The sequence below is a fragment of the Salmo trutta genome, chromosome 18 (assembly GCF_901001165.1).
Source record: "Salmo trutta chromosome 18, fSalTru1.1, whole genome shotgun sequence".
Classification (NCBI taxonomy): Eukaryota; Metazoa; Chordata; class Actinopteri; order Salmoniformes; family Salmonidae; genus Salmo; species Salmo trutta.
In genome coordinates this window covers 30,061,194-30,088,963 of record NC_042974.1, presented here as the reverse complement: position 1 = coordinate 30,088,963, position 27,770 = coordinate 30,061,194, and the positions used below count along the sequence as shown (strand labels likewise).

At 48.7% G+C, this 27,770-nt stretch overlaps 1 protein-coding gene across 15 annotated transcripts in view; it reads right to left on the bottom strand.

The window, feature by feature from the left end:
• Window positions 1–27,770, bottom strand: part of LOC115153168 (baculoviral IAP repeat-containing protein 6) — a 144,957-nt gene that overhangs the window by 87,460 nt on the left and 29,727 nt on the right. For 5 of the 15 annotated variants that reach the window (XM_029698289.1, XM_029698293.1, XM_029698296.1 and 2 more), the window contains exons 6-52: window positions 27,636–27,718; window positions 25,783–26,005; window positions 25,402–25,568; window positions 25,238–25,296; window positions 23,604–25,130; window positions 22,871–23,020; window positions 22,362–22,587; window positions 21,840–22,000; window positions 21,462–21,593; window positions 21,121–21,252; window positions 20,458–20,624; window positions 19,945–20,078; window positions 17,553–17,714; window positions 16,621–16,752; window positions 16,421–16,518; window positions 16,134–16,281; window positions 15,834–15,967; window positions 15,582–15,728; window positions 15,286–15,473; window positions 14,744–15,046; window positions 14,475–14,574; window positions 14,092–14,306; window positions 13,645–13,853; window positions 13,126–13,472; window positions 11,894–12,113; window positions 9,966–10,384; window positions 9,469–9,596; window positions 8,554–8,685; window positions 7,992–8,207; window positions 7,633–7,816; window positions 7,267–7,467; window positions 6,541–6,674; window positions 5,882–6,035; window positions 5,611–5,727; window positions 5,330–5,487; window positions 4,990–5,116; window positions 4,719–4,829; window positions 4,260–4,518; window positions 3,466–4,037; window positions 3,172–3,347; window positions 2,886–3,000; window positions 2,572–2,766; window positions 2,256–2,456; window positions 1,527–1,806; window positions 1,137–1,393; window positions 871–979; window positions 516–740 (exon numbers count right to left, since the gene is read on the bottom strand). In XM_029698289.1, coding sequence (XP_029554149.1) covers window positions 516–740; window positions 871–979; window positions 1,137–1,393; window positions 1,527–1,806; window positions 2,256–2,456; window positions 2,572–2,766; window positions 2,886–3,000; window positions 3,172–3,347; window positions 3,466–4,037; window positions 4,260–4,518; window positions 4,719–4,829; window positions 4,990–5,116; window positions 5,330–5,487; window positions 5,611–5,727; window positions 5,882–6,035; window positions 6,541–6,674; window positions 7,267–7,467; window positions 7,633–7,816; window positions 7,992–8,207; window positions 8,554–8,685; window positions 9,469–9,596; window positions 9,966–10,384; window positions 11,894–12,113; window positions 13,126–13,472; window positions 13,645–13,853; window positions 14,092–14,306; window positions 14,475–14,574; window positions 14,744–15,046; window positions 15,286–15,473; window positions 15,582–15,728; window positions 15,834–15,967; window positions 16,134–16,281; window positions 16,421–16,518; window positions 16,621–16,752; window positions 17,553–17,714; window positions 19,945–20,078; window positions 20,458–20,624; window positions 21,121–21,252; window positions 21,462–21,593; window positions 21,840–22,000; window positions 22,362–22,587; window positions 22,871–23,020; window positions 23,604–25,130; window positions 25,238–25,296; window positions 25,402–25,568; window positions 25,783–26,005; window positions 27,636–27,718 — 10,034 coding nt within the window. The remainder of the gene's footprint in view (window positions 1–515; window positions 741–870; window positions 980–1,136; window positions 1,394–1,526; window positions 1,807–2,255; window positions 2,457–2,571; window positions 2,767–2,885; window positions 3,001–3,171; window positions 3,348–3,465; window positions 4,038–4,259; window positions 4,519–4,718; window positions 4,830–4,989; window positions 5,117–5,329; window positions 5,488–5,610; window positions 5,728–5,881; window positions 6,036–6,540; window positions 6,675–7,266; window positions 7,468–7,632; window positions 7,817–7,991; window positions 8,208–8,553; window positions 8,686–9,468; window positions 9,597–9,965; window positions 10,385–11,893; window positions 12,114–13,125; window positions 13,473–13,644; window positions 13,854–14,091; window positions 14,307–14,474; window positions 14,575–14,743; window positions 15,047–15,285; window positions 15,474–15,581; window positions 15,729–15,833; window positions 15,968–16,133; window positions 16,282–16,420; window positions 16,519–16,620; window positions 16,753–17,552; window positions 17,715–19,944; window positions 20,079–20,457; window positions 20,625–21,120; window positions 21,253–21,461; window positions 21,594–21,839; window positions 22,001–22,361; window positions 22,588–22,870; window positions 23,021–23,603; window positions 25,131–25,237; window positions 25,297–25,401; window positions 25,569–25,782; window positions 26,006–27,635; window positions 27,719–27,770) is intronic. The other 10 variants (XM_029698303.1, XM_029698304.1, XM_029698302.1 and 7 more) reach the window with 9 other exon arrangements.

Sequence of the window (27,770 nt, the reverse complement as noted above, 5' to 3'; positions counted from 1 at the left end):
TCTGAATGCTTCATGCTGAAATAACTTGGTACAGCCTAGACCTGATTATGTAACCATCTGGATCAGTTATGGGTCTATTCCGTTTACTAGGTCCAGAAAGAGAAGGCCGACCATCGGAAAATATGGCCTCCTCATGCGCCATTTGTCGTGGATCATCCTCCCAAGTCATTCTATAATTGAAGTCGCAACCAATACGCTCACACATGCCCAGTAATTCAGGCAAGCTTACCGTGAGCTCTGCCTTCTCTCCGAGCAGCCTCGTGCACCTAGAATCAACAACGCTTCAATAGAATGCGCTTTTGATTGGTTGTCAATGTTTTATCGTCGGGACAAAAAAAAGAAATGGTGATCCGATTGATCCAAAAAAGTGATCCAAAATAAAGCTCTCGTTAACCACTCTTTTTGTAGTTATGATTTTAGTGTGAATGCTCCTGTTCACTAGAATGATAAATATATTTTTGTTTCTATTTTCGTTACAGTTATAGTCCTTGATGTGAACAGCCCTTAACACTTACTCAAAGAGCTCTCTGTTGAGCAGCACTGGGAGGTCGTAGTCCACGGGCAGCTCGTAGCTGTGCCACAAGATGGCCGCCACACAGTGGAGGTGGGACGGCGAGGGCATGACGAGGCCATACTCCCGTGACGAGGAGCTGCTCTGGCGCATGTAGCCCAAGGGGCCGCTCCTCTTGTGGGCCGCCACCAGCGATGAGTCATGGACCCACTGGAGAAGGGCCTGGATCCTGGAGGGAGAGACGGGGTTTACAAGGTCAATATTAACATATCGAGAGCCGCTTTCACAGACCCAGATTACATAGATCCAGCAGTACCAGGCTCACCACCTATATCAGTAGATGTTAAGGGGGTCTTTACCTGTCCTTAGTCCCAGGATCTTGTATGGTGCCCAGCTGGTAGAGGATGTCAATGGTGGAGTCTGAAGAGAGACCGTTGAGCCTTCCAAAGAGCAAGGGACTGTTCAGGTCTAAAAACGACAGAGAAATCACAAACTAGCCATTGATGTCCATATATAAACGATACTCAAACAATAGTGCCATGACATTTAGAGCTGAAGGACAAAATCTTTTGATTGAAATTATAATGTGATCAATGAGCGCTTTATTCATGCGGCGGCTAATTACTGGTAGGGTCGGTGCCGGAGGCTGCACAGTTCCTCAGCAGGATGTCGATGAGCTTGAGGCCGATGCGGGTGGACTGCAGGCCGATCTTGACCAGCACGGCTTCGATGTTCGGCGAGTGCATGCCGCAGTAGGGGGACATGAGCAGGGCGGCACAGGTCTGAAGCAGGTTGGCGGTGGGGGCAGCGGCGCTGGCCATCGTGGCCTCCAGGTCACTGACGTGGGTAAGACAGTGGTGGAGCAGACGTAGCCAGCCAATACTAGGAGAGAGAGAAGGGGCAAGGAAGAGAGATTTGCTATGACACTACTGGTGTTTCCTTCATTAATTCTTTTATTTTTTTACTCTCAAGTAACATTTAACAGAGGTTTCTGTAAGGGCAAGTATGTCCGTACCTGGTTTTAGAGACCTGGTCCTCAGAGGGCAGGAAGGGGTTGTTGACGGTGGCTGAGGAGGTGTTTCCAAAGGCAGTGAGGCCAAGCAGTTTGATCTGGGACAGGCCCAGGGTGCTGGCGTCGCGGGGCCGGTGCAGCCTCAGACACACGGCGGACGCCACCTCAGCCTTCACCAGCTGGATCTTGATGTAGGTGAGGCCGCTGGTGATGATGGGCGTGGACAGAGGCAGCATGTTGACCCCGTCTGCGCTGATCTCAACCGAGACCGAGGAAGGGCAGGCTGGGGAGAGGACAAAAGGGACATCGTCAGGGTTAGCGATAATAGATGGTGGAATATGTTCAACTTCATTTTCTTCAACTGGTACTGTCTGGCACAATGGTGTATTGTGTTTGATAGAAGCATGAAAAAGGTTTTGCATATTTAAATGGCACTATAGTTGACAGCGGCAGGTTAATATTTGAGTGGGTGAAATAAGTTAGTCATGAGGAAAACTACTCTTAAGGGGAAAGTAGACAATGTGCCCTTTAGGCTCTAAAGCAGAGTGGCACAGCTTTCTTACTGGTACCGGATCAGCAGTCCTGCTGGTTTTCACTTAAATGATCAATTAGAAAACTATGGTCATTGCTTTGCAAGAGATTTCGCTGAAATGTTTCTATTTAATTCAGTCTCCTATTTAGACAACTCGTCTGCACTAGTGTCCCCCGGCGGGGCCGTGGTGCAGTACTCACTGGCGAGAGAGGCCAGGTGTGGTTGGATGTGCAGCTCTTTGAGCAGAACAGCGGCAGGAAGGTGGATGGTGAGGTCACACCACGCCTCCTCCGGCAGGAAGATGTAGGACCAGGCAGCCGAGCGCGCCCGTCTGTGAGGGGGCGTGGCCTGAAGGAGGACCTCAGCCGGCTGGGCCGTGGGGCTGCTGGAAGTGATGGTGCCTACAGAGTGACAAACAGCATTCAATAGGACACGATTCCCATTTTACAACACATAGAGGTCAAAGGGAAAAACACAAGAGAACCTATTCAACATGAAAGGAGAAGCTCCACTTACCAAGTGGAGCAAAGTTGTGGAGTCCCTCTGCGTTGTCGGGCTCGGCGGCTAGGACACGGGCTTTGAGGCTGCCGTCTGCAGCCTTCCCTGGACCAGTGTCCAGAAACTTCATGATGGTGGACACCATGCTGCGTGCTGTGTTCACTATGGCCCGTGTGCTGGTCACCATGTTGTTACAGATCAACTGGACCCCACCTGCACACAGGTCAAATACAAACAACCTGTTAAGTCTAATTGACAGTACAGTATACTTGAACTAGGATATTTCCCAATTGTGTATGTATGTAGGTGTGTGTGTGTGTGTGTGTGTGTACCCATGTCGTGGAATGCCTTAAGTGCCTCGCTGGTGTCCAACACTCGGAGGATGAACCAGAGAAGAGGCTCAGACAGCTGGCATGTCGACAGGGAACCCTGGGAGAAATACAAAGACTGCTTGTGATTTAAAAACTTTCAGAATCCACGGGTCAAACAATTATAAATCTAATAAACTCAAGTACTATTAAAGCAAATATATTTTTCCTCAATCCTTTTTAATCTTGTCAAGTAAATCTCTAAAAACAGAGACAACGTCCGTTCGGTCATGGCTGAGCTCAGTCTTACCTGTCTGCCCATGTATCCACAGGCCATGTAGGTGAGGATGGGCTGCAGCATGACCTGCACCGAGGTGGCCCTCTTGCTCAGGGTGGTGAGGATGGTGAAAAGGCCGTCTCCTACAGAGATGGCATCTAGTCCTCCATGGAAATTCTCATGCTTGGTCAGGTGGAGACCACTAGCACCTAAAGACAGGAAGGTAAGGCGTTATCAATAAGAAGCACTTGAATATCTTATCCGCTAATCTGGGATACCTCTAAATAAACGCTTTCTAAAAAAGGGACGTGTGAGGATAAGGCCTACCTATGATCATAGCCATGGCGCTGCTGTTGCACTGGCCCAGAGCCGAGAGGATCTGGCTCATGATCTGCTGGTTGGCCAGCACCAGGTCAGCCACTCCGGCCGCAGGGCCCTGGTTAGGGGTGGACCCGCCCGCTGCCCCCTCCTTGCTGCCGCACACCTTCTCCTCGTCCGACACGCTGCTGTCCGACGCCCCGCTGCCCGCCGGCGGCAGACGCCCGCTGAACTCGCGGTCGCCCGACAGGGGCAGCTGGACCAGGGCGTTGACCAGCTTGAGCAGGTCGAACATGAGTTGGTCGCGTGTGGTCTCGCCGCACACCGCCTTGGCGTCGCCGGGCCGGATGATGTTGGCGAATAGGCCTCCGAAGCAGGCGCGGGCACCCACAGCGCTGTCGGAACCGCTGCGGGACACCACCTTGTCAGAACAGGTGATGTAGTGGTGCACCAGGAAGGTGATGGACTCGATGACAGAGGAGATGGTGCTCACCGACACCACCTCAAAGTTCTGCTCCAGGGTGAACTCTAATAGCTTGACCTGGGCGTCCAGAGGACCCTGGCCAGACTGGAACGGACCCCTGAAGGATGGCCAGGGGAGAACAGATGGGATCATTGACGAAGGTGCTTCCTAACAAATCATTGTACTGTTTTGTGTTGGAATCAAAAGGATGGCTTTTGTTCCAGCCCAGCTCAAACACAGATAAATTGAAGACGATGATTAGTTATAATTTGAATTACGCGTCTTAAGTGCTGGCGTGAAACAAAAGCTGCTTATGATGTCTCTAGAGTAGACAACCTACCTCTCAGTGGACAGGATGTGCATTAGTTTGAGCAGGAACTCACTGAACATCTGTGGGCAGGTGGAAGAGAGGTGCACCTGGAGTCTGGTAAGGAACTCCTGCATAGCTTGGGTGGCGGTGGGGCCGACCTGGGAGCTGTGCTGGCTGGTGCCGTGGGGGTTGCTCCCAGACAGGAAACGCACGAGCACGTGCACCAGCGTAGGGTCTGACACCATCTGCTGGGCCGTGCTCTCATGAGCTCCCATCCCACTGCTGGAGGCTAAGGAACAGAGACACACAGGACCAAAACGCACTTGATTAGAAATGAGTACTATTGAAAGTCCTTTGGCCTCGTTTACATCTTCGGTTACACTGCATATTCAATATGGACTTACTATTTCGCAATCCTCGAATGGGAAACGTCAGTCAGAGTTGTTGTCAGACACTGTCTTGAGAGTGAAACCCTAGGAATGGACTTACCACTGGAGGGCATGTTGGTCATGAGGGTAAGGGAGTGCAGCACCAGACACCAGGTCCTCAGGGAGGTGTTGGGGTACCAGGCTAGCACCGACAGGAAACTGTTGATAGAGGCTGCAGGGAAACACAGGAGACAGCAGTTTAACATACTAACACGTACACTTCCCCGTGTGGAAGGGCAAACAGTGAGTGATTCATGCAAGAGAAATCCAGTGGTTTGAGAGTTAAGCGGCGAAAGGGAGTGAATGGAGACACACACAGGGTGACCTCTGACCTTGGTTGAGTGGGATGGTGGGCACTCTGCTGGCGTTGAACAGGAAAATATCCGATCCACTTTCCTCAGTGCCCCCAGAACAGGAGTTGAGACTGAGGGTCAGCCACAGTTGCAGCAGAGACTCCATCTAAGGCAGAAACACATGTGAACACTTCATCTACAAATCCACTTATCCAGGGTAAGCAACGTATTCTTGACAACGGTACAGTACGTTACCTCTACTGCCACATCCTTACAAAACTGTGTTGAGGGATGTAAAAAACAGAGTGAAGTGCAACAAGTCATTCAAGTCTTCTGGAGTAGCAGAGCCCTTGGACTACACCATCTGCTGGTGACTGACCTGTACGTGGTGCACCTGGAGCATGGAGAAGAGCTTGTTGAAGCAGGCACTCAACATGGGGATGGAGGAGGCCTGTACCATTAGGCTGCTTCCTGGTGGGGAACCCCCACGGAATCCCCGCAGCAGAGAATCATCCGTCCCATTGGATGCCTGGGACACTGAAGGGAGAGAAGGGACAAGGGTCAGCCATCTTTGATGCTTCACAAGGCTTCACATTTTTTCCCCAAGATTCAAGTGTACACGACCAAACATCTATAAATACTTGTTCGGTAGGTTAATACCTGCGGGGGACGTTGAGGTGAGCGCCTGTAAGATGGAGTCGGCCTCCAGAGTGGCCATCATCTTGAGCATTAGCTCAGCCTGCTGCTCCAGCCCCACCTCCAGGCGGGCATCCAGAGCTGAGGGAGAGGACAAAAAGGTCAGGGTTATAAAAGGTGGAACGTATACCTTTACATGCATGGAACACGCTAGAGTACAAAGAAGCAGAAGTGTGGAATCCAGTTTGTGAGCTGATATCCGGATACAAAAAAAACTTGAATAATGAGCCCTTACCTTGCGACACAGATACAGAGAGACTCTGAGACCCAGGCTTTTCGACAGCAACCGGGGGCTTGGACACAGCAATCCCTACTCCCCCTATGTAGGGGTTGTAACCGTAAGTGCCATAGTCAGCACCCCAGTAGTCATACCAGGTGCTGCTAATAGGCTGTAGGAAGAGAGAGAAAAGGGAAACGCAAATGCAGTCATTCTTGTCAGATCCTAGCTACCGGTATAATATTACATGCACATTAACACGACATTCTTTTGCATGCAATGGTGGAGTGAAGAGGATAAATACATCCCCAAGTTTGCTAGTTTGATTGATTGGGTCTACATACACAACATTGCTTTGAGACTCAAAATGCCTGAGTGGAGTTAAATTGGAAAGTTGCTGAGTAATTAGAGTGCAAGGCTAAGAGGGAGGTGGTGTTGGGGAGGGATTCAATACGACTGCAGAACTTTGTATTACATATTATCTGAAAAATGCATTATGAGAAGAGGTTGAACACTATGGTTTGAAGTTTGTATAGCTACATCATTGATCAGCGGGGTTCATTTAAGTTCATGTACTAACCCGAGGTGATTGTGTCAATAGTGAACTCAACAGAAATGCAAGAGAGCATGGAGAGGGGAGTGGAAGAGGAAAAAGGTGAGTCAAGCAAATGACGTACCTTAAAGACTTTGGCGGCGAGGGGATCTTTTTCCAAATCAATATCTAAAGGATCAATATCAACATCCATGAGGTCTTGTAGCAAGTCAAAGTCAATGTCTTTATCTTTTTCCAAAGATGAAAGAGATGGAGCACCTTCGGATAACGAAAAGAGCTTTAATATTGCCAAGCAAGCACACTAAAACCAGCAAACTCACAGAGGCCTTCTTTTAGGAAGTCACTAGGCAATTTTAAGGCCTACAAACATTTCTTTCTACAGTTGAGAGGGAATCCAAGCAATGGATGTTTGCCCACTAAATCAGCAATCTGACAACTTTAGCCAAAATTCAGACGTGATATAAGTGCTTTTGTGTAAATCATTGATGTCGTCTTGGGAATGAAGATTTGTGACAGTACCATGAAGCAGTGCATCATTTTCACAGATTAAATCCCCGTAGTCTTAAAGAAAATAACCAGCCCCCCTTGAAACGTCTGGATATCTAATAGCCAATGAAGATACACTGTTTGAACTCCCCCTCCAAAAGGCAAACAGTCCACTCAGAATTAAACTGGTTAGAGAAGCTCTCAATAGTATCCTTTAAAATAAAACACTGAAATAAAATACAAAAATAAACATGCAGCTAGCTAAAAGGGGGAAAAAAGAAAAACAATTTAACACAAATGCATCCATTTGGGGGAGGTGGGGTCCATGTGTAAAATGTTGTCAAGGACGGGCCTACCAACGCACTTTGGAAAACAGAGGAGGTCCCAGGAGTACCTGCGATGATATCCGGGACCAGGGCCTCGTCGATGGTCTCCACCTGGGGGATGGGGGTGGGCTGGGCCAGGGAGTCAGAGTCTATCCCTGCTGAGGACGACGATGCCCCTGCCTCCTCACCCACCACCCCCTCGTCCATACCATCCAGGGACCCTGGGGACAGCAACTCCCCTGAGGAGAGGGGACAGGACAGGACAAGGTTAGTGCTGGGAGAAATCAAAATGACCAGACTCCCAGCAATGCAAGGACTCCCCAAATCTATTGTTCTCTTGAATACCAGCTTTTTCTGGAAAACAGAGTTCACAATGAAGTGTTAATTGAAGCAGCACCCCCTACCTGCCAGGATGTCCTGCAGCATGCAGGTGAGGGAGTACTGGGCCCAGGCACCTCCCCAGGAGATGTCGCCCCTGTTGAAGTCTGTCCCCACCAGCAGCAGCAGCAGACGCTCCAGCTGGTGCTCCGACACCACCTCACACAGGTGGATGGTGGGCCTGGTGGCGTTGGCTATCCTGGCCAAGACCTGCAAAGTCAAATCAGACAGTGATCAGCATAAATGGATATTTTGTCACAAAGTTAAGTAGCCATTTAGAGCCAACCAAATCCATCTTCGCCAGCAGTAGTCGTGGTGGTAGTAGTAGTGGTAACATCAAGTGTGCCCTCTATTCAACTGAACTTGAAGTTGTGGCTGTGCATACCTTGCAGACGAACAGCAGGAGGTCTGCGTGGCAGGTGAAGTCCATGGAGAGGAGGAAGAGGGCCAGTTTCTGTACCACGGAGATGCAGCGCTCATGGGCCAGGGTGAAGGGCAGAGGCTCCACCTCAGGGGGCTCCTTGGCGGCGGTGGCCTCTGTGTCCAGGGTGGAGCGAGGCCACTCGGCTGTACGCCTCAGACGGATCAGGTCCTTAAAGTGCTGCCAGAGCGAGAGATGGAGGGGGAGAGAGATGGAGAGGCAAATGTCAGGCAGGGGAAGTCGATGAATACACATGGTTTCATCGATCACTATTGAAACTAGCATACTTGTAACCCGTGTGAGTGTGTTTGGTACATAAGTTATGCTTAAGTGTATGCAGATCTGTCGTAACTTGTGAAAGTTGGCCCCAAAACATGCAGTGTTGAGGATATTTTACTTTATATTCCTGTGTTCCCAAGATGAGAAAAAGCATAGAAATAGAATTACTTAATTCTTAGTCATTCCATTTCCAGATTGATCAGTCAAAACAGAAAGCTTTCCTTTTCAGAGATTCTGAAATCCTCACCTTGGATGTGGCCTGTTTCAGCTTGGCCTGCTCCACCAGCAGTTTGTATGAGGAGCTTTTGTTGCTCTGGATCTTCTCCTTCTCAATTTGCTCCACCAAAGCTTTCTGTTTTGCCTTCAATAGATTTAACTGCTACAATGAAAAGGGCATGATAAATATAAACACTGCACAGACCATCTACAACATGCAGAGACGTCATGCGAAGCCATTAATAAGGAGAATCCCAGTGGTGTAAAGTACTCAAGTAAAAATACTTTAAACTACTACTTAAACTCGTTTTTTGGGGTATCTGTACTTTATATTTGACAACTTTTACTTCACTACATTCTTAAAAGAAAACAAGTGTACTTTTTACTCCATACATTTTTCCTGGCACGCAAAATATTTGATACCTTTTGAATGTTTAGCGGGACAGGAAAATGGTCCAATTCACACACTTATCAAGAGAACATCCCTGGTCATCCATACTGCCTCTGATCTGGCGGACTCACTAAACACAAATGCTTTGTTTGTAAATTACGTGTTGGAGTGTGCCCCGAGCTATCCGTAAATAAAAGCAATTTAATTGTGTTGTCTGGATTGCATAATATAAGGAGTTTGAAATGATTTACACTTATTTTTTATACTTAACTATATTTTAGCAATTACATTTACTTAAGTATATTTAAAACCAAATACTTTTTGACTTTTACTCAAGTAGGTATTTTACTGGCTGACTTTCACGGTTTCTCGAGTCATTTTCAATTAAGACATCTTTATTTTTACTCAAGTACGACAAATTGGGTACTTTATCCACCACTGGAGAATCCCATAATTGTGACGAATACAGATTTATGAGGTATGAAAAAACATGGCAGATGCACAACTCCCTGACGTTTTTGAGATGGAACGAATGTTGGATTTGGATACATTTACCTGTTTGTGGTGCACCAGCTGTTTGCGGATCTTGCGGGAGTACAGACGGTCCAGGCTGCTGTTGCCTTTGGTTGATCTGTTGGAGCTGGAGGACTGGAGGCTGTTATTTATAAAGCTCCACTGATTACCTTGATTCATTGGGGAGAGAGAGACGGAAAAAAGGCATGTTAGACTTGTGTTTTGGGTTCTAAATCAATATGCATTACCCTGTTAAAAGGATTCATGGCGCTCAAAACTGAAGAAATATTGTAATAACTTAACTTTATAGCCACTCAAAACCAAGGGTAATAGAATAAGGTTTCTCCTAAGCCTATAACGTCACTCATACAAGGCTGTTTCTTAAAGAAAATGAGAAAAGCCACATGCATAAGTCAAAAAAGGGGAAATCGGGTAGACAAAACAAGAAACATGATCAGTTTTGGGATTTCTTGACCTCATAAATCATCAGTACCAGATCTCATCGGAGAGCTACACCACACTAGCCTACACTACACTACCTGTGAAGGTACGCTCCCTCTCCTTCCCTCCCTGGTGCTTCTTGCCTGCAGACGCCTCATCCTCCACGCTGGCCACGTAGTCCAGCAGCCGCGACACAAGCATCACCACCCAGCTGATCATGGGGACGTCCAACACACCTGCCGCACACACAGACACACACTCATAGGCTGCTGGTTGAGTCCATGGTCCAGGGAGGCCGGTGTTGGTGCTGGGGCCAGGGAGCCCCCCAGCCCCCGATCCCTGCTGCCAGCCCCAGCCCAGGGACCCTCCGGCTAGCCCACCTTCAGTCCTGCGCTGGGTAGCTGACCGGGGCTGCTGTAGAGGGGACAGCAAGCTGTCCAGCAGGTTGAGCAGCCCCTCCAGCACACCGCTGTTGCTCAGGGATCTTTGACCGATGCAGGACAGGAGCATGAAGACTCTGAGGGAGGACACAGAGGACACGGTCAATCTCCGGAAACATAGTAAAACACAAGTCCATAAGTCTGGATGGGTGCTTCTGATACATTCAAACCCACAACCCCCCCCTTGGGTTGTGCCGTGGCGGACATCTTTGTGGGCTATACTCGGCCTTGTCTTCGGACGGTAAGTTGGTGGTTGTAGATATCCCTCTAGTGGTGTGGGGGCTGTGCTTTGGCAAAGTGGGTGGGGTTATATCCTGCCTGTTTGGCCCTGTCCGGGGGTATCATCGGATGGGGCCACAGTGTCTTCTGATCCCTCCTGTCTCAGCCTCCAGTATTTATGCTGCAGTAGTTTGTGTCAGGGGGCTAGGGTCAGTCTGTTACATCTGGAGTATTTCTCTTGTCTTATCCGGTGTCCTGTGTGAATGTAAATATGCTCTCTCTAATTCTCTCTCTTTCTTTCTTTCTTTCTTTCTTTCTTTCTCTCGGAGGACCTGAGCCCTAGGACCATGCCTCAGGACTACCTGGCATGATGACTCCTTGCTGTCCCCAGTCCACCTGGCCATGCTGCTGCTCCAGTTTCAACTGTTCTGCCTGCGGCTACGGAACCCTGACCTGTTCACCGGACGTGCTTGTTGCACCCTCGACAATTACTATGATTATTATTATTTGACCATGCTGGTCATTTACGAACATTTTAACATCTTGACCATGTTCTGTTATAATATCCACCCGGCACAGCCAGAAGAGGACTGGCCACCCCTCATAGCCTGGTTCCTCTCTAGGTTTCTTCCTAGGTTTTTGGCCTTTCTCAGGAGTTTTTCCTAGGGAGTTTTTCCCAGCCACCGTGCTTCTTTCACATGCATTGCTTGCTGTTTGGGGTTTTAGGCTGGGTTTCTGTACAGCACTTTGAGATTTCAGCTGATGTACGAAGGGCTATATAAATAAATTTGATTTGATTTGATTTGATCACGTGACAACAAACACTTATCTCTATGGAATCCAATTTCAAATGGGCAGTAGTCGGTTTATGTTGTGTCCAAGGAGCTACTGTTTGTCAGTGTGGTGCAGTCAATCTAAACAAAGGACTGAAGTGGATCGTAGGGCTGGGAATTGCCAGGGACCTCACAATACGATATTATGGCGATACTTAGGTGCCGATAAAACACGCATTGCGATTTTAACGATTCTATATGCATTGCGATTCGATATTGCGATTCGGTGTTTCAAACATATTGCTCACCATATGTCTGCTGCCGAGGGACAAGAGAGCGCCACGAGAAAATGAGTTTTGATCAGTCAAAGTGCTGAGAAAACGAATGGGCTCCCCATTTAAAAAGACAGAGAAGAAGCTATGAAGGAAAAATACTGGAGATTTGATGCAGGTAGAGCAAACTAGCGCAAAAGTAATATTGCGATATTGTCAAAATTATATATCGTCAAAAACAATATCCCGATATGTAACTTGGATTTTTTCCTGCATCACTAGTGGATAGATATAGCTCCTCAGACGAATCGTAAAAGCCCACCTGTCCTGGGGGAAGATGAGCAGCTGCTCGGAGTTGTACAGTTCCTGCAGGACGTTGGAGAGGAACTGGCCCCACCAGCGCTCCCCTCCACACAGCTGCACTAGCAGCAGGCCAGCGTGCAGACGGATCTTGGGCGTGCCACTAATGCATAGGTGCTTGAAGAGCTCCTCGCAGGCATGCGCGTGGAACGTGCTCTGCAGAACGGACGGGACTGCGTGCCCTAGAGGGAAGAACAAGGAGAGAGAGTGAGCATAATAGAACACAAGAAGCAAGTGAGAGGTGGAGGTCAAATGAGAGACAGGGAAAGCTGGAGGGGGAGAAAAACAGGCAAAAAATAAATATACTGTATCAAGGACAGAGATCCACTGAGAAGGTATGTTAAATAATGGAGGGGAAATCACAACAGAGGGGTAAAAACCAAGTGACGGCCCAAAACATTTAATAGCAAAACGCACTTGACTAAATCAAATAGCCTTCAACAGTAAAAAAAAAAAAGGTTAGAAATGTAAAGGCTTATTTCCACTGCTGTAAACAGGGCCCATTGGAATTCACTGAGGGTACAGAGACAGTGCAGGTATAAAGCCAGGCAGCACCAGCAGCAAGGGGGTAATCCATTATTGTCTTTCACGAGAGGAGACTGATGAAACTGTATGACGAGCTGCTGGGGAGCATCAGTGGGGATTTATTTGATGGGTGAGAGAAGGAGATTGTTAAGCACACTTATAACAGCGCCGTGGGCTTTCGGTTAACTTTGAACAACTTTAAAAAGAGTTATCCAAGTGCAACTTTTTCCAAGGAGACGATACAGAATGGCTTGTGAGAATATGATAGAAAACATTAAATATGTATGCTTTTTCAATTCAAAAAGGCAAGTGAGGGCAGAGAAAATTATTGATTCCTAAAAAGATGTAAGAATGAATAAAAAATACATAAATTACTTTCCCACCGCTTGAAATAATAATTAATGCTCAACCATGGCTATAACGTCCAAAAATGCTTTAGGCTTTTGCAAGGGGAAAACACACGTATTGAGGTGTGACTCACCAAGCAGATCAGACACAGAAAGACAATACCCAATGTCCTCTAGGGATGTTGTGAGGACAACGGACAATCGGGTGAAGGATGACATTGGTTTGAAGCTAGGCCAACAGAGATGTATGAATATGGGATACAGTCAGAAAAGTAGACCCCCATCCCTGATACAGACCCTGTGGCCCTCCCAGACGGCTCACCGTTGTTGGAGTGCAGCAGGCTGAGCAGGGTGTCTAGCAGGTATCGGATGATGGTTCTCAGCTGCTCGGTGGATGAGTTCTGGATGAGCTCCCGGGGGTCGTAGGGTTCCGGCAGGACCTTGCGCCCGGCCCCTAGGGACACGCGGAGTCTCTGAACGGCGTGGTGGGCCAGGTTGAGCTGCAGCTGCAGTTGAATACAGTCCTGGTAGGCCGAAAAGACCCGCGAGTCCTCCTCCACCGCCTTGTCGGGCTTTCGCAGGAAGTACTGGGCGTTGTTGGCACTGTTGAGAGGAGGCAGATCGATGTTCTGGAGTAACGTCTCCAGCCGGTGGCACGCCAGGTTGTACCTAGAGAAAGATGGAGTCAACTGGGCATGCAGCTTATGTATACAGTTTTCCTATATATTGATTCTGGACTACCGTGGCTATGTCAAGTATGTCACATAAAACCCTTCCTACTCCTTGACTCACTAAATCAGACAATCAGTGAGCAAACTAGTGGGATAGTACGACCTCTGACCTGCACTGGATGTCCTCCTGCAGGGCCACCATCATGGCCAGGTGCTGGTGCACGTCAGGCTGGCTGGCCGCCTCACACTCCCCCCTCAGGGGGTCGTGCATCAGCTTCAGCTCACTCTCCCAGGGCAGGATGTAGGTGTGGCCATAGTAGAAGCCCAATGGGATCTTGGCCCGGGCGTTGGTGCTGCCATAACGCCCAATCACAGTGATCTGTTGGGCGTAGGTGGGTGGGATTGACAGTTTAAGGTGGATGTCAGTTTAAGGTGTGGAGAAATGGTTGCTGTTAAGCACAGTGATTTTTTTCACAGAATGCTCACCAAAAAAACTAACAAAATAAAAAAGGTATTTCTCTTTGGCGATCTTAGAGTTCAGATACTTACTCTAACCTGTGAAATGGGGGGAGGGGACAGAAGAAATCTTCAGAGATAATGCACCAAATGCCACTGACCTTCATGAAGCGGCAGACAGGGGGTGGCAACAGGTCGTGCAGAATGAGGGAGTGGGTGCTGATGTCTGTGGCCACTACCAGCCTGCGTCCATCCACCTCCTCCCCCAGCGTCCAGATGTCGATGGACAGAGAGGCCAGGTCCCCACAGGTGGGGATCAGAGCGTCGGTCAGCAGCACGGGGCGACCGAAGTCGAGCGTCACAAACCTCCGCGCTCCTGGGACAAGAGGAGAGATATTTACACACACAAGAGCACACCTAAACAACTTGGCTACCTCCCAAATGAATCCCCATTTGTCATCTACTCATGATATATCCTTTTGAGTTTAAAAAGTTACAACTGTTGACCAAGTCAAAGACACACAAAAAAAGTAAGTGTACTTACCAGAGTGCATGCGCTCGATAATGATGGACTGTTGCGGAGGAGGCTGGAGGAAGTGGGAGGCTTGAGAGATGACCAAAGCCAGACCGCTGCCCATAGGATTCTGGAACAAACACAGATGCTTTTCAGTCAAAACGGGTAGTAAAACAAACTTCATTGAAATATTTTGCATTATTTGACCCAATGTAACAAAAATCCCTTGGTGTTCATGTAAAGCCCACACAACATAACTGCTGTGCTATGAGCTATTGAGAGTTGTCCATGTTACTGACCGTCTTGGCTTTCTGGCTGTTCTTGTTGTGTGCGGCCAGGTTTACGGGCGGTGGATCCATCATGGAGCCGGGGAAGAGCTGGGCCAACTCCACACTGATGGCTGCCGACACCGCCTCGTTGGGCGGGGTGAGCGGGGGCGTCATGAACAGCGGGGTGGTCTTGGGCGTCGGGGGGATGACGTCAGAGGGGTGGATGAAGAAGCCAGGGGTGCTGGAAGGCACAGAGTTGTGGATGGGCCCGACGCCGGAGGCCGCAGCTGCTGCTGATGTGGTCTGGTGCAGCTTTGCCTCCAGCTTGGCCTTCTGTTCCGAACACACAGGATTACTACTCGGCTAACAGGAAACAGTCAACACACGGCTACATGAAGTCTGACATAGGATCTTCGTATATGTGCATATTGGTAAATAAGGGCTTAGATAAGACTGTATGCATGCGCATGTGTGAGTACATGATTGTATGTCTGTGCCTTTGTGCAAGCGTATGGGCATGCATACAGGTGTCGGGACATGTCGGTGCTACTACGGGTGCTGGAGTCCCTGACCTGTTGCTGCAGTTTGAGCAGCTGCTGCTGTTTCTCCTGGAGCACCTGCAGCTGCTGCTCTGCAGACACCATGGCGTGGGACAGCGACTGCAGAGCCACCTGGGCGGCAGAGCTCAGCGCCGTAGACGCCTCGCCCACCGTGCCCGCCGACAGGCCACCCACTGCTGGGGTCACCCCAAACGTGCTCACTGGGAGGAGAGAACAAAGGTCAGGAGCATCACTCAAAATCCCTGAGGAAGAAGCGTGACGATGCCCGTGTTTAATGTTTCCGTATGTAAAAAAGGTGAGTTAGGTACCTGTGAACATGCTTGCGTCGTCCCTCTCCACCCTGGTTCCGTCGCTGGTGGAGATACAGGTAAAGTGCAGTGGCTCCACCTCCAGGAGCCCGGTGAGGGCCGTGAAGCTGCCCTCAGCCGCCGCACAGCTGCTTACCTTACCGTTCCCTGCAAGAGACACACACACAGTACAGCCCAGACCAACATTTATTTCCTGATAGTTCTTGAAGGGATTGGATAGGTGTAAGCAATAAGGTGGAATGTGGTGCAAACCTGAGAGAATTTCAGAAAGGTCAATCTCGTCAGACTGGACGCCGATGCTGCTGTTGAAGGCATTCTTACAGGAGGAGCCGCTGACTTCCAGGTCAAACAGCACAGGGTCGAAGGGGGAACTGTACAGGCCGTATCTGGGGAGGAGAGACACGGTACAGAGCATTACAATAGAAAGAGGCAAGCTGGGTTCAACACAAACTAGCTTTTATGGTAGTCTAATCACAACATTACCGCTAGTGCTTTTTGGTTTCTTTAGGTCCTGATTGGGGCGTATGGACGCTACAGGGTGAATAGGCCTACCTGGTCTGTAGCAAAGCCTCCAGGGGAGTGAGTCGGTCCTGCAGTTGCCGGGAGACTGCTGTGAGCAGAGAGGCACAGGCCGTGCTGCAGCCTGCCAGGTCCTCATCCTTCACATAGTTCAGCAGCACAAAGTACCAGAACACCGACCCTGAGAGTGAGAGAATGAGAGAGTCTTATGACACATGCCTTGCAAAACCACGCACTTTCAAAACAATGCTGCTGACAATGCAGAAGCCCTCTATCCATGCTCAGAGATAAAATTGTTGATGAACGTTAGTTATACTTACCACCTGTTGCTGCTGCGGGCAAGTAAGGCATATTGTCCAGCAGAGCCTTCAGTAGACCCACGCCAAAGCCCTGCTGACTGGGTTCCCCTTTTCCATTACTGACGACGTAAAAACAAGTTACACCTACCACATCGCACAAGAGTATGAAAGAGTACGGGTCACGAAACGAAGTCGCAACAGTCATGAAAAGCCTAACTCACCTAATACAAAGTGCAAGAAAGCGGGCGCATTTGTGGGCTATACTCCGTCCAGCCTCAAAAAAACACACCCGCACAATGTCGGTCAGCCGTTTCCTTGTTTTCGTCAGCATAGCCTCCTTTCCTTCTCTCAGGCTGGAAGGAAAACAACAAACACAAAATGTTGATACGTGACCAAACACAGTACATCAGAATGCTAATAATCTCTCATCTCAGAGCCATATACATGCGCTAAAGGAACAACGGAAGAAAACCCGTGGTGGATAGCGCGAGGACACGTCGTTGGAGGCCCTTCTAAAAATCTGATCTAACAAAAGGGGCTATTCTTCAAAATCAGTCACCATTTTAGTGTTCTCACAGGCAATGTGGTTACTAAAATTAGATTGATATATTTAGCTGCATAATATTTAGAAGTTGTCCTTTTCGGGATTCGAAAAAAGATTCTGCTAAATGCTAACTCCTGTTTGTATAACCTGGTAGCATAGCTAGCCATATATAATTCTGTGGTGGTAGATGCAGTTTTTAAGTGTAACACAGTTGATTGTTGACAATGACGAACTGTATTGGGGTTGACATTCATACAAGCATTATACTCTGATTTTTACCCTAGCGTAGCGTTAAATACACAAACTATAGCCTAAAAGTATGCTAAGTATGCTAACCGTGCTTCTACACCTGCAGTGCTTGCTGTTTGGGGTTTTAGGCTGGGTTTCTGTACAGCACTTTCAGATATCAGCTGATGTAAGAAGGGCTATATAAATAAATTTGATTTAATTTTGAGGGGTGTCAATGAGGAGAGTCTGGATCCATCTCCCATGGGGGGGGGTGCGTGGCATTTCCATTATTTTGATCGAAATTCCAACTGCAAGTAAAGAGTAGATAGATCTCAGTATCCCTATGAATATCACATCCCACTTTCATCCTCTTAGCCCCACCTGCAGGGTCCGTTGGAATAGACTCCAGCCAGCCAGCAGAGGCAGTCCAGGATAAGGCTCTGGGAGTGCTCTGTGCCAGGGCCCTCGTCTTCCCGCTTACACAGCCCGTTCAACAGCTTCTCATGGAAATCTGGGAACTGCAGCATGGCACAGCGCTGGACTCTGGAGCAGACAGACAAACAGAAGGATCAGTTAGTTCTCATGACATAACATTGTTTTACTGCAATAGTGGAACGGGTATCAAAACATGTCGGTTCTCCTAATATAAACCAAATGCTATCCGTCACATGCTTTGTAAACAACAGGTGTGGACTAACAGTGAAATGCTTACTTACGGGCCCTTACCAACAATGCAGAGAGAAAGAAAATAGAGAAATAATAGAAAAGTAAAACAGGTAATAAAAGTAATAGATACACAATAAGTAACGATAACTTTGCTATATATATATGTACCAGTACCGAGTCTGTGTGTAGCATTACGAGGTAATTGAGGTAGATATGTACATACACTGAGTGTACAAAACATTAAGGACACCTGCTCTTTCCATGACAGACTGACCAGGTAAATGCAGGCGAAAGCTATGATCCCTTATTGATTTCAATTGTTAAAACCACTTCAAATCCAGTGTAGATGAAGGGGAGAGGATGGGTTAAATAATGATTTGTAAGCCTTGAGACATGGATTGTGTATGTGTGCCATTCAGACGTTGAACGGGTAAGACAATATTGTAAGTGCCTTTGAACGGGGTAAGGCTGCAGGTGCCAGGCACACCGGTTGTGTCAAGAACTGTAACGCTGCTAGGTTTTTCACATTCAACAGTTTCCTGTGTGTATCAAGAACGGTCCACCACTCAAAAGGACATCCAGCCAACTTGACAACTGTGGGAAGCACTGGAGTCAACATGGGCCAGCATCCCTGTGGAACGCTGGACACCTTGTAGAGTGCATGCCCCAACGAATTGAGAATGTTCTGAGGGCAAAAGGGAGGGTGCAACTCAATATTAGGAAGGTGTCCTTAATGTTTTATACTCTCAGTGTATAACTAGGAATAAAGTGACAGATCGTAAACAGTAGCTGCAGCGTATGTGATGAGTCAAAAATGCGAGTGCAAAAAAGGTCAATGCAGATAGTCCGGGTCGCTATTTGTTTAACTAGTTAGATAATTATTTAACAGTCTTATGGCTTGGGGTAAGAAGCTGTTCAGGGTCCTGTTGGTTCCAATCCTTTGTGCACCGGTACCCCTTGCCGTGCAGTAGCAGAGAGAACAGTCTATGACTTGGGTGGCTGGAGTCTGACAATTTTTAGGGCCTTCCTCTGACACTGCCAGGTATAGAGGTACTGGATGGCAGTAAGCTTGGCCCCAGTGATGTACTTGGTCGAACGCACTACCCTCTGTAGCACCTTGCGGCCGGATGCCAAGCAGCTGCCATAACAAGCGTTGATGCAGTCAGTCGGGATGCTCTCAATGGTGCAGCGATAGAACTTCGTGGATCTGAGGGCCCATGCAAAATATTTTCAAAGAAGCATTGTAGTGCCCTCTCCGCGACTGTGTTGGGGTGTTTGGATCAAGATAGATCTTCTGTGATGTTTACACCGGGGAACTTGAAGCTCTTCGACCCGCTCCACTGCAGCCCCGTCAGTGTGAATGGGGGCGCGCTCGGCCCTCCGTTCCCTGTAGTCCATGACCAGCTCCTTTGTCTTGTTGACATTGTCCTGGCACCAGATTGCCGTCTCATCGTCAGCGATCTGACCTACCACTGTCGTGTCGTCGGCAAACTTGATCGTGGGTGAACAGGGAGTACAGGAGATGACTAAGGACGCACCCCGTGTTGAGGGTCAGCGTGGCGGATGTGTCGTTGCCTACCCTCAACACCTAGGATCCAGTTTCAGAGGGAGGTGTCAGTCCCAGGGTCCTTAGCTTAGTGATGAATTTGGAGGGCACTATGGCATTGAATGCTGAGCTGTAGTCAATGAAAAGCATTTTCACGTAGGTGTTCCTTTTGTCCAAGCGGGAAAGGGCAGCGTGGAGTGCAATTCAGAATGCATAATCTGTGGATCTGTTGGGGCGGTAAGCGAATTGGAGTGGTGTCCAAAGTGTCTGGATGAGGGGGTTGAAGTAAGCCATAACCAGCCTTTCAAAGCATTTCATGAGTACAGATGTGATTGCTACGGGGCAATAGCCATTTAGACAGGTTACCTTGGCATTCTTGGGCACAGGGACTATGGTGGTCTGCTTGAAACATGTAGGTATTACAGGCTGGGAGAGGTTGAAAATGTCAGTGAAGACACTTGCCAGTTTGGTCAGTGCATGCTCTGAGTATATACAGTGCAAGATGAGAAAATAATAGTTAAGTGTTTTGGTGACACAAAGGCACTAAGGAAAGCGCCAAACCTTTCTTTTGGTATGGACGTCTTCTTAAACCTTCTGATTGTGACGGACACCTCCTGGAGAAGGTCGCACCCTCGGAGGTTGTCAGGTTTCTTCGACTGAGCTGGAGAATCTGCTTTGGAAGTGGAGGCCTTTTCCTAAATGGGGGACACAACCTATTTAGAAAAAACAGATAACAGTACAACACCAGAGAGGACCAAATTCTAGAGCTATAAACTAATGGAGAGAAAATGTTCTCCTTCAAGAACGGGATGCTACTGGGATTTTGCTGGTATGAGGAAGCCACATCAAAGCAATTTGACACCTTCAACTTTTCACTGAGAACCTGGCAATGGCACTACTCTCCCACCAGATGGAGACAAAGGAGAAAGCTACAGTCAAAGCTATTCATGCACTCAACTTACACAACTCCATTACACAACTGCACCATCAGTCACAAATGCCTCAGGTGTGCAGAGAAATAAACAGCTTTGATGTAAAATTGCATTTGTTCTCCCAATGGTTTGCCCTCTGTACCTTGGTGGCCTGTGCCCTCTGCAGCAGGGTGGAGAGGGAATGGCCCTTGCTGCTCTGGGGCTTGGCAATGGGCATCCTCATCACCGGCCTGGGACTCTCTTCCATGCCCTTGTCGCTCACCGCCTTGATGTGCACCAGGAATGAGCGGTACTTGCCCCCGGCCATGCCTGCAGGGAGGGGGACAAACCAGCAGAAACGCCACTGAAAAAAAATCTAACATACAATACGTACATAGATTGGGAGGAGAGGATTCACAGCAAAACGTTCTGAGGACACAAATGGCCATCAAATCAAATCTTGTTGGTTACATACACATGGTTAGCAGAACTTATTGAGAATGTAGCTTCTAGTTCCGACAGTGCAGCAATATCTAACAATTCCACAACAACTACCTAATACACACAAATCTAAGTAAAGGAATGGAATAAGAAAATGTATATATAAATATATGGATGAGCAATGACAGAGCGGCATAGGCAAGATGCAATAGATGGTATAAAATACAGTATATACATATGAGATGAGTGACGTTAGATATGTAAACATGATTAAAAGTAGCATTATTAAAGTGACTAGTGATCCATTTATTAAAGTGGCCAATGATTTCAAGTCTGTATGATTTCTTCAATGTTGCAGATACTGTTTGTTTGCAGATACTGTTACCTTTGACCAGCTTGGGGCTGGTGAGGCTAAGCATCCCAGCGTGGCCTGAGAGGTCCAGACCACTGGCCAACCACACAGGACCACACAGGATATCCTCCTTATGGTCCTCTAGGAAGGTGCACAGCCTGGAGCCTGGCGGAGGAAAAGCAATGTGATGAAACCTCCGCTTGGCTGAGGAACCCCTCGGATTGCTGCTTTACACTCAAAAATCACCAGTAACGCTAATCATCTACAATCTGGTGACGCAAACCACAATAATCAAGTGTCAAACACTGGCTGAGAAATGTTTTTAAAAAGTCAGTGTCTATCGACGCTGGCTGCCTGTCCCTGCAGCTCCCTACCTGGTGTCTCTTCGATGTCCATGAACTGGATGTCGTCTGTGAAGTCGTGCATAAGCGACTGTCCGTTCCTCTCCCCGTTGGCATGGAGGACATGGGACAGGGGGAAGGAGATCTGTCTGTCAACTGCCGTCTCTGGAGAGAAAATTATATATATTTCTTTTGACGAATTGAGAGACGGTAGGCAGTAGAGGCAGACACGGACATCTACAATTAAGACTAAAATGTGATGTCATGCATGATCATAAATGATTTGGTCAATATTTCCCTGCAAAAGGCTAGTTCTCTACGGTAACCAGTCCTCCTGTTCATAGTATATGTTCCAGATACTGTCTTTTCAAAATTAGCCAAGGCAACAGAGATAGTGGTGAGTGTCCTCACCATTGACCTTGCCCAGACCTGGGGCCTTGTTCTTCAGCAGGGTGATCTGGATGTGAGGAATGTTAGTGATGTTGGCATTCATGACGAACTTGAAGTCCACGTGGCCCACCATGCAGGCCTTGGGAAGGACCAGTTCAAACACATGCTCGTCCCAGCTGGAGCTACAACCCACAAAGAAAACATGGCCGCGTTATTCATCTACACAAATAAGATTCTTCTTTCTAGTCTTAAAAAAAGTCAACATATCCTAGGCTACTTTTGTTTTCAATAGGAGCTTGTGAGATTATGTCAATATAGAAGTTGAACGTTAAAAGGAACATGTAGATGTAGTCCTCAATGAGGAATTTGTAGTGTGTGAGAACAAACAAAATGTACAGCCATTATGAAATAGCATGTTTACGTATTAATGTGTGTGGCGTTCGCGGACAGACTTACGAGAAATGCCTCAGTGACTAAGCACGCACACCCCATAAGTATTCTACCCACACCCATACCCACCCTGTCACGCCCACACGTCCGTACCTGTCGCTCTGCAGCTTCCAGGTGCGTGTGTGCTGGGCGGCATCTCCATGGTGCTGCTGGTGCAGATGCTGGGGGTGGCGGCGCTGCTGCTGCTCCTGCTGCACCTCCACCCAGCAGGGCGGCACCGTGGCTGAGAAGCGCGGCGTCAGCGTCTCGAAGCGTGTCAGCTCCACCAGCGACGTCAGGCTCTCCACGGCCAACGCTTGGTCCACCAGGAGGTCAACTCCTTACAGGGAGAGGAGGTTGGCAGAGTAAAAAAAGATATGAAAAAAAAAAGTCACAGGATATGAAACTGAAAAATTGATTGTGTCTTTTTCACTGTCTGGACAGTATCATGTTGTCTATCAGCATATGATTTCAATGGAAATGAGGTTCCAATAAGCGATGACTACTTAGTTTTCTCACCACCTGTTAAATAACCAACGAAGGTGAAATGAGGCAAAAACAGGGATGCAGACAGTTATTGAATGAGCAGAGATGTGAGGCGTAACGGGGTCTGCATCTCCTACCTGTGATCCCTGGGCTTGAGGGGTTGGACGAGGGCTTGGTCCCCTCCAACAGCTGTTCAGACCCTTTCGAAAGGGGGCCATCAACAAAAATGTCGGCGTCATCTATATCGTCACACACACCTCCAATTTGAAGGAAGTGAAGTTCTCCACCTGGGGGGCGGGGGTTAGATGTCAGTATTAAGACTGAAAACATTCTAAATATGAAATAGATCCAAAAGTTATGTCTAAGCAGTAGGCTGAGAAAGTGGCCACCAACAACTGCCTCTTTGTTCTACCAAAGAGGAAACGTAATTCCCCTTAAAAATCACTCATGCCTGCTATAAAAGAAATATATTTTTATAAATCAAATGACAACTTGTTTCTTTTCTGCTTTCGTTGAAAGCCAGCCTGCAGCACAGACTGTAAAACAGGTGGTGGGTCAGACCACAATACAAATGTTCAAAGACAAATCTGACTCAGGGGGAAAAATGTCATCTAAACTTCAGTAGTAGCCCATCCCCCATCTCTAGACCAAAATACCTCTCCAGGACTCGCTCAATGTCAGCCACACACAGACAGCGTTGCAGGTTACTTTCCTGCAGTCGTTTTCATTGTTGTATCATACATACTAAACACCTATCCAACTGTTGAGAGATATATTACAACTATTAAAAACTGTAAAACATGATCTGCACCATTAAAACCTGGGGAATCTAAGAGATATTTCTAGCCTAGATTGTGGAGCCGTCCTCACCTTTAGTGCAAGCGCAAAGGCGGTCAGTCCCAGAGCAGTAGGTGACTGCGACGAAAGGGTCAATCTCATCCACTATCCCGTCCTTCTTGGGCGGCTCCACTTTGGCCAGGACCTCCAAAGTGGACAGGTCCAGGATCATGATGTACCCTGCCTGAGTGGTGACCACCAGGTGGCCCAGTCCGACCACGTCCGCCGGCTTCACCTTTGTGCTGCTGGGAGCAGCTGTGCTGCTGGTACCAGTCCCTGGCCCACACCCATGGCCGCAGCCAGAGCCGTTTTTAAGCCCACGTCGATGCGTCTCCTCCGGGGCCTCCTCGCTGTCGTCCTCCCTCCCATCCAGTACGTCTGGCGGGAGCAGGATGAGGGAGGTGACGGCGTCCCGGGGGTCTCTGATGTGCTGCACCTTGACAGGCTCCTCCTCCAGAGTGACAATGCGGGTGGAGTAGTTGAGCTTGTAGAGGGCCAGATAGCCCCCACCGCCACAGCCTCCCAGGGGCCTGGACGGCTGTTGTCGCTGGTCAGGGGGGGGCAGGATGAGTGGGGTCTGAGGGGGAGAGGCGGAGGGAAGGGCCTCGTGGCCGTTGGCCAGTGTGGGCAGGGGCTGGAGCTCTCCCTTACGGCGGCTGCAGAGGGCTGAGTGGAGGCGGTTAAGGTTGTTGAGGGCCTCCACCTGGTTGATGGCACTGAGAGACTCCACGGAGCAGGGCTGTAGCCCCACCAGCAGGTGCACGCCGTCTGAACAGGGCGTGATGGAGTCCACGTAGAGGTTCTCCTCCTCCAGCTGCTTGGGCAGCCGCAGACACTGCACCAGGGCTCCGGGCCGCGGCGCCAGCGAGCTCCACTTGTCCCCGTCCAGGGCGGCTAGGTTTGCGGCAGCGTCTGCAAACTGCTGGATGTAGGTGATGGGCGGGTCCTGGAGCAGCAGCTGCTCGTGAGTGTCGAACTCCATCTCGATGATCTGCGGCACGGAGAAGCCCTCCTCGTGCAGCCCCTTGCTCATCAGATTGTTCATCTGGGCAAACACCTTGCCCGACGACTTCTCGTCCGACTCCTTGATGCTGTAGAGCAAGAGCACAGGCATAGTCCTGCGCACGGCAGGAGCGGCTGGGTTTGACGAACCCAGCTCCATGGGAGGGGGATTGCAGGTCTCCATCTCCACAGGGCCCTGGTCAGGCACGGCATGGGGGAGCTCGGGGCCCTGAGTCCTGAGGGGGCCGTCCATGGTGCGGCGGGCGGAGGAAGGGGGTGGGGCGGCAAGCGGAGAGCCGGCGGCAGAGCGGTAGCTGAGCAGGCCTCCAGCCAGAAGGCAGGGGAAGGGAATGTTGTGGTGCTCCGCGGGCTTCTCCTTGGCCTTGTCGGCCTTGACCTGGGCCAGGGAAGGGTTAGCCCCCAGCTCCTCCAGGTCCTTGACGGTGTCCTCCAGCACGCTGGCCACCACCTCCCACTGGAGCTTCTCTGGCTGCTGAAGGAGGCTGAGTGCTGTCACGCCCAAGCTCACCTCCATGCTCTCCCTCTGGGATGGGTGGCCTGGGAACAGGAGGAGGGACAAAAATAAAATGCGATAGCTCAACATACGGATACCTAGAAAGTCTACGGAGCAAAAGAGTAACAAGATTTGAAGAGCGGCTTCATACCGGTCACCGACTCTGATCTGGAATGCTCTTCACTGTCGGAGTCCTCCAACTGATCGTCACTGGCAGAGACAAATACAAAAAAAACACACATTTCCTCTTTTACACGCACTTAACACCATTGAAACTTTCATTGACTGACATAGAATAGGTGTGTCCAGTAGTACCTGTCCCCCTCTAGTTTTGGTATGTCTGAGCAGCTGGAGGAGTCCTCTAGCCAGGCTAAGGTGGGCCTCCTGGACTCCTGGGTCCCCAGGGCCAGCTCGCTCCCAGACAGAATCAGCTGCCGCAGGATCGCTGGGTCGTAGGGGTTGATTTCAAATTTCAAGTGCACCTGAGGGGAGCACAAAATATCATGAATCAACAAATCACATTTACAAACATTAGTAATATCCTTACGCACATAGATTAATGTATTCATGCCATAAGTTGTATGTATGTCAATTAAGTCTGACGAATGGGCCCAGACATCCAGGACAAAACATGGAGGCAGACATCAACAAAACTGTACTTCATGTTTCCCGCCTAGCCGCGCTGCACAGCCTTACCTTCATGAGCTTGGACAAGTCCCAGATGCAGATCTTGCCACGCTTGGTGGCGGCTGCCAGGAAGTGTGGGCAGCTGCCGAAGCCGTAGCAGGCGATCTTATCTGAGCCATCAGGGGTGGGGAACTGTGCGGGGCTGGTGGCCAGCGTGACGGACAGGGGCACGTTCTGGGTGTGCTCACCCTTCACAAATGGACAGTTGGGGGAATGTCGCTCGTGCTCGGACCTGACGGGAAGGCCGGGGCGTGATCATTATGATGAGAGGTAAGTAAATGTGCGATCTGAAGGTTGTGTGGTGTGTGTACAGTGCATTCTGAAATATATTCAGACTCCTTCCCTTTTTCCACATTTTGTTAGGTCACAGCCTTATTCTAAAATGTATTAAAATAATGACAAAGCGAAAACAGGTTTAGAAATGTTCGCAAATGTATTAAATATAAAAAACAGAAATATCACATTTACATAAGTATTCAGACCCTTTGCTACGAGACTCGAAATTGAGCTCCGGTGCATCCTGTTTCCATGGATCATTCTTGAGATGTTTCTACAACTTAATTGGAGTCCACCTGTGGTAAATTCAATTGATTGGACATGATTTGGAAAGGCACACACCTGTCTATATAAGGTCCCACAGTTGACAGTGCATGTCAGAGCATAAACCAAGTCATGAGGTCGAAGGAATTGTCCGTAGAGCTCCGAGACAGGATTGTGTTGAGGCACAGATCTGTGGAAGGGTACCAAAAAAATTCTGCAGCATTGAAGGTCCCCAAGAACAGTGGATTCCATCAATCTTAAATGGAAGAAGTTTGGAACCACCAAGACTCTAGCTAGAGCTGGCCGCCCAGCCAAACTGAGCAATCGGGGGAGAAGGGCCTTGGTCAGGGAGGTGACCAAGAACCCGACGGTCACTCTGACAGAGCTCCAGAGTTCCTCTGTGGAGATGGGAGAACCTTCCAGAAGGACAACCATCTCTGCAGCACTCCAATCAGGCCTCTATTGTAGAGTGGCCAGACGGAAGTCACTCCTCAGTAAAAGACACATGACAGCAACTCCCGCTTGGAGTTTGCCAAAAAGCACCTAAAGACTCTCTGACCATGAGAAAAAAGATTCTCTGGTATGATGAAACCAAGATTGAACTCTTTGGTCTAAATGCAAAGCGTCACATCTGGAAGAAACCTGGCACCATCCCTACAGTTAAACGTAGTGGTAGCAGCATCATGCTGTGGGGATGTTTTTCAGCGGCAGGGACTGGGAGGATCGAGGGAAAGATGAACGAAGCAAAGTACAGAGGGATCCTTGACGAAAACCTCCTCCAGAGTGCTCAGGACCTCCGACTGGGGAGAAGGTTCACCTTCCAATAGGACAATGACCCTAAGCACACAGCCAAGACAATTCAGGAGTGGCTTCGGGACAATCCTCAATGTCCTTGAGTGGCCCAGCCAGAGCCCGGATCGAACATCTCTGGAGAGACCTGAAAATGGCTGTGCAGCGATGCTCCCCACATCCAACCTGACAGAGCTTGCAAGGATCTGCAGAGAAGAATGTGAGAAACTCCCCAAATATAAGTATGGTCATACCCAGGAAGACACGAGGCTGTAATGGCTAACAAAGGTGCCTCAACAAAGTACTCAGTAAAGTAAATAAATACTTACTTAAAATGTGATAGTTTTTTTTATTTTTAATACATTTGCAACATCAAAAAAACAATTTTAGGTTTGTCATTATGGGGTATTGGGTGTAGATTGATGAGGATAGTTTTTTTTAAATCCATTTTAGAATAAGGCTGTAACATAACAAAATGTGGAAAAAGTCAAAGGGTCTGAATACTTTCCAAATGCACAGTATGTGTCACTCACCACGGTTCATCTGTGGGCTCCCAACACACTAGGCAGACACTGCATGTGAAACACATGGCCCTGTCATCACCGGTGGAGGCAGGCTGCAGAGGGAACAAAGAGAGAGAAGGCATTTCCAAACAGTGAAAAACTCCA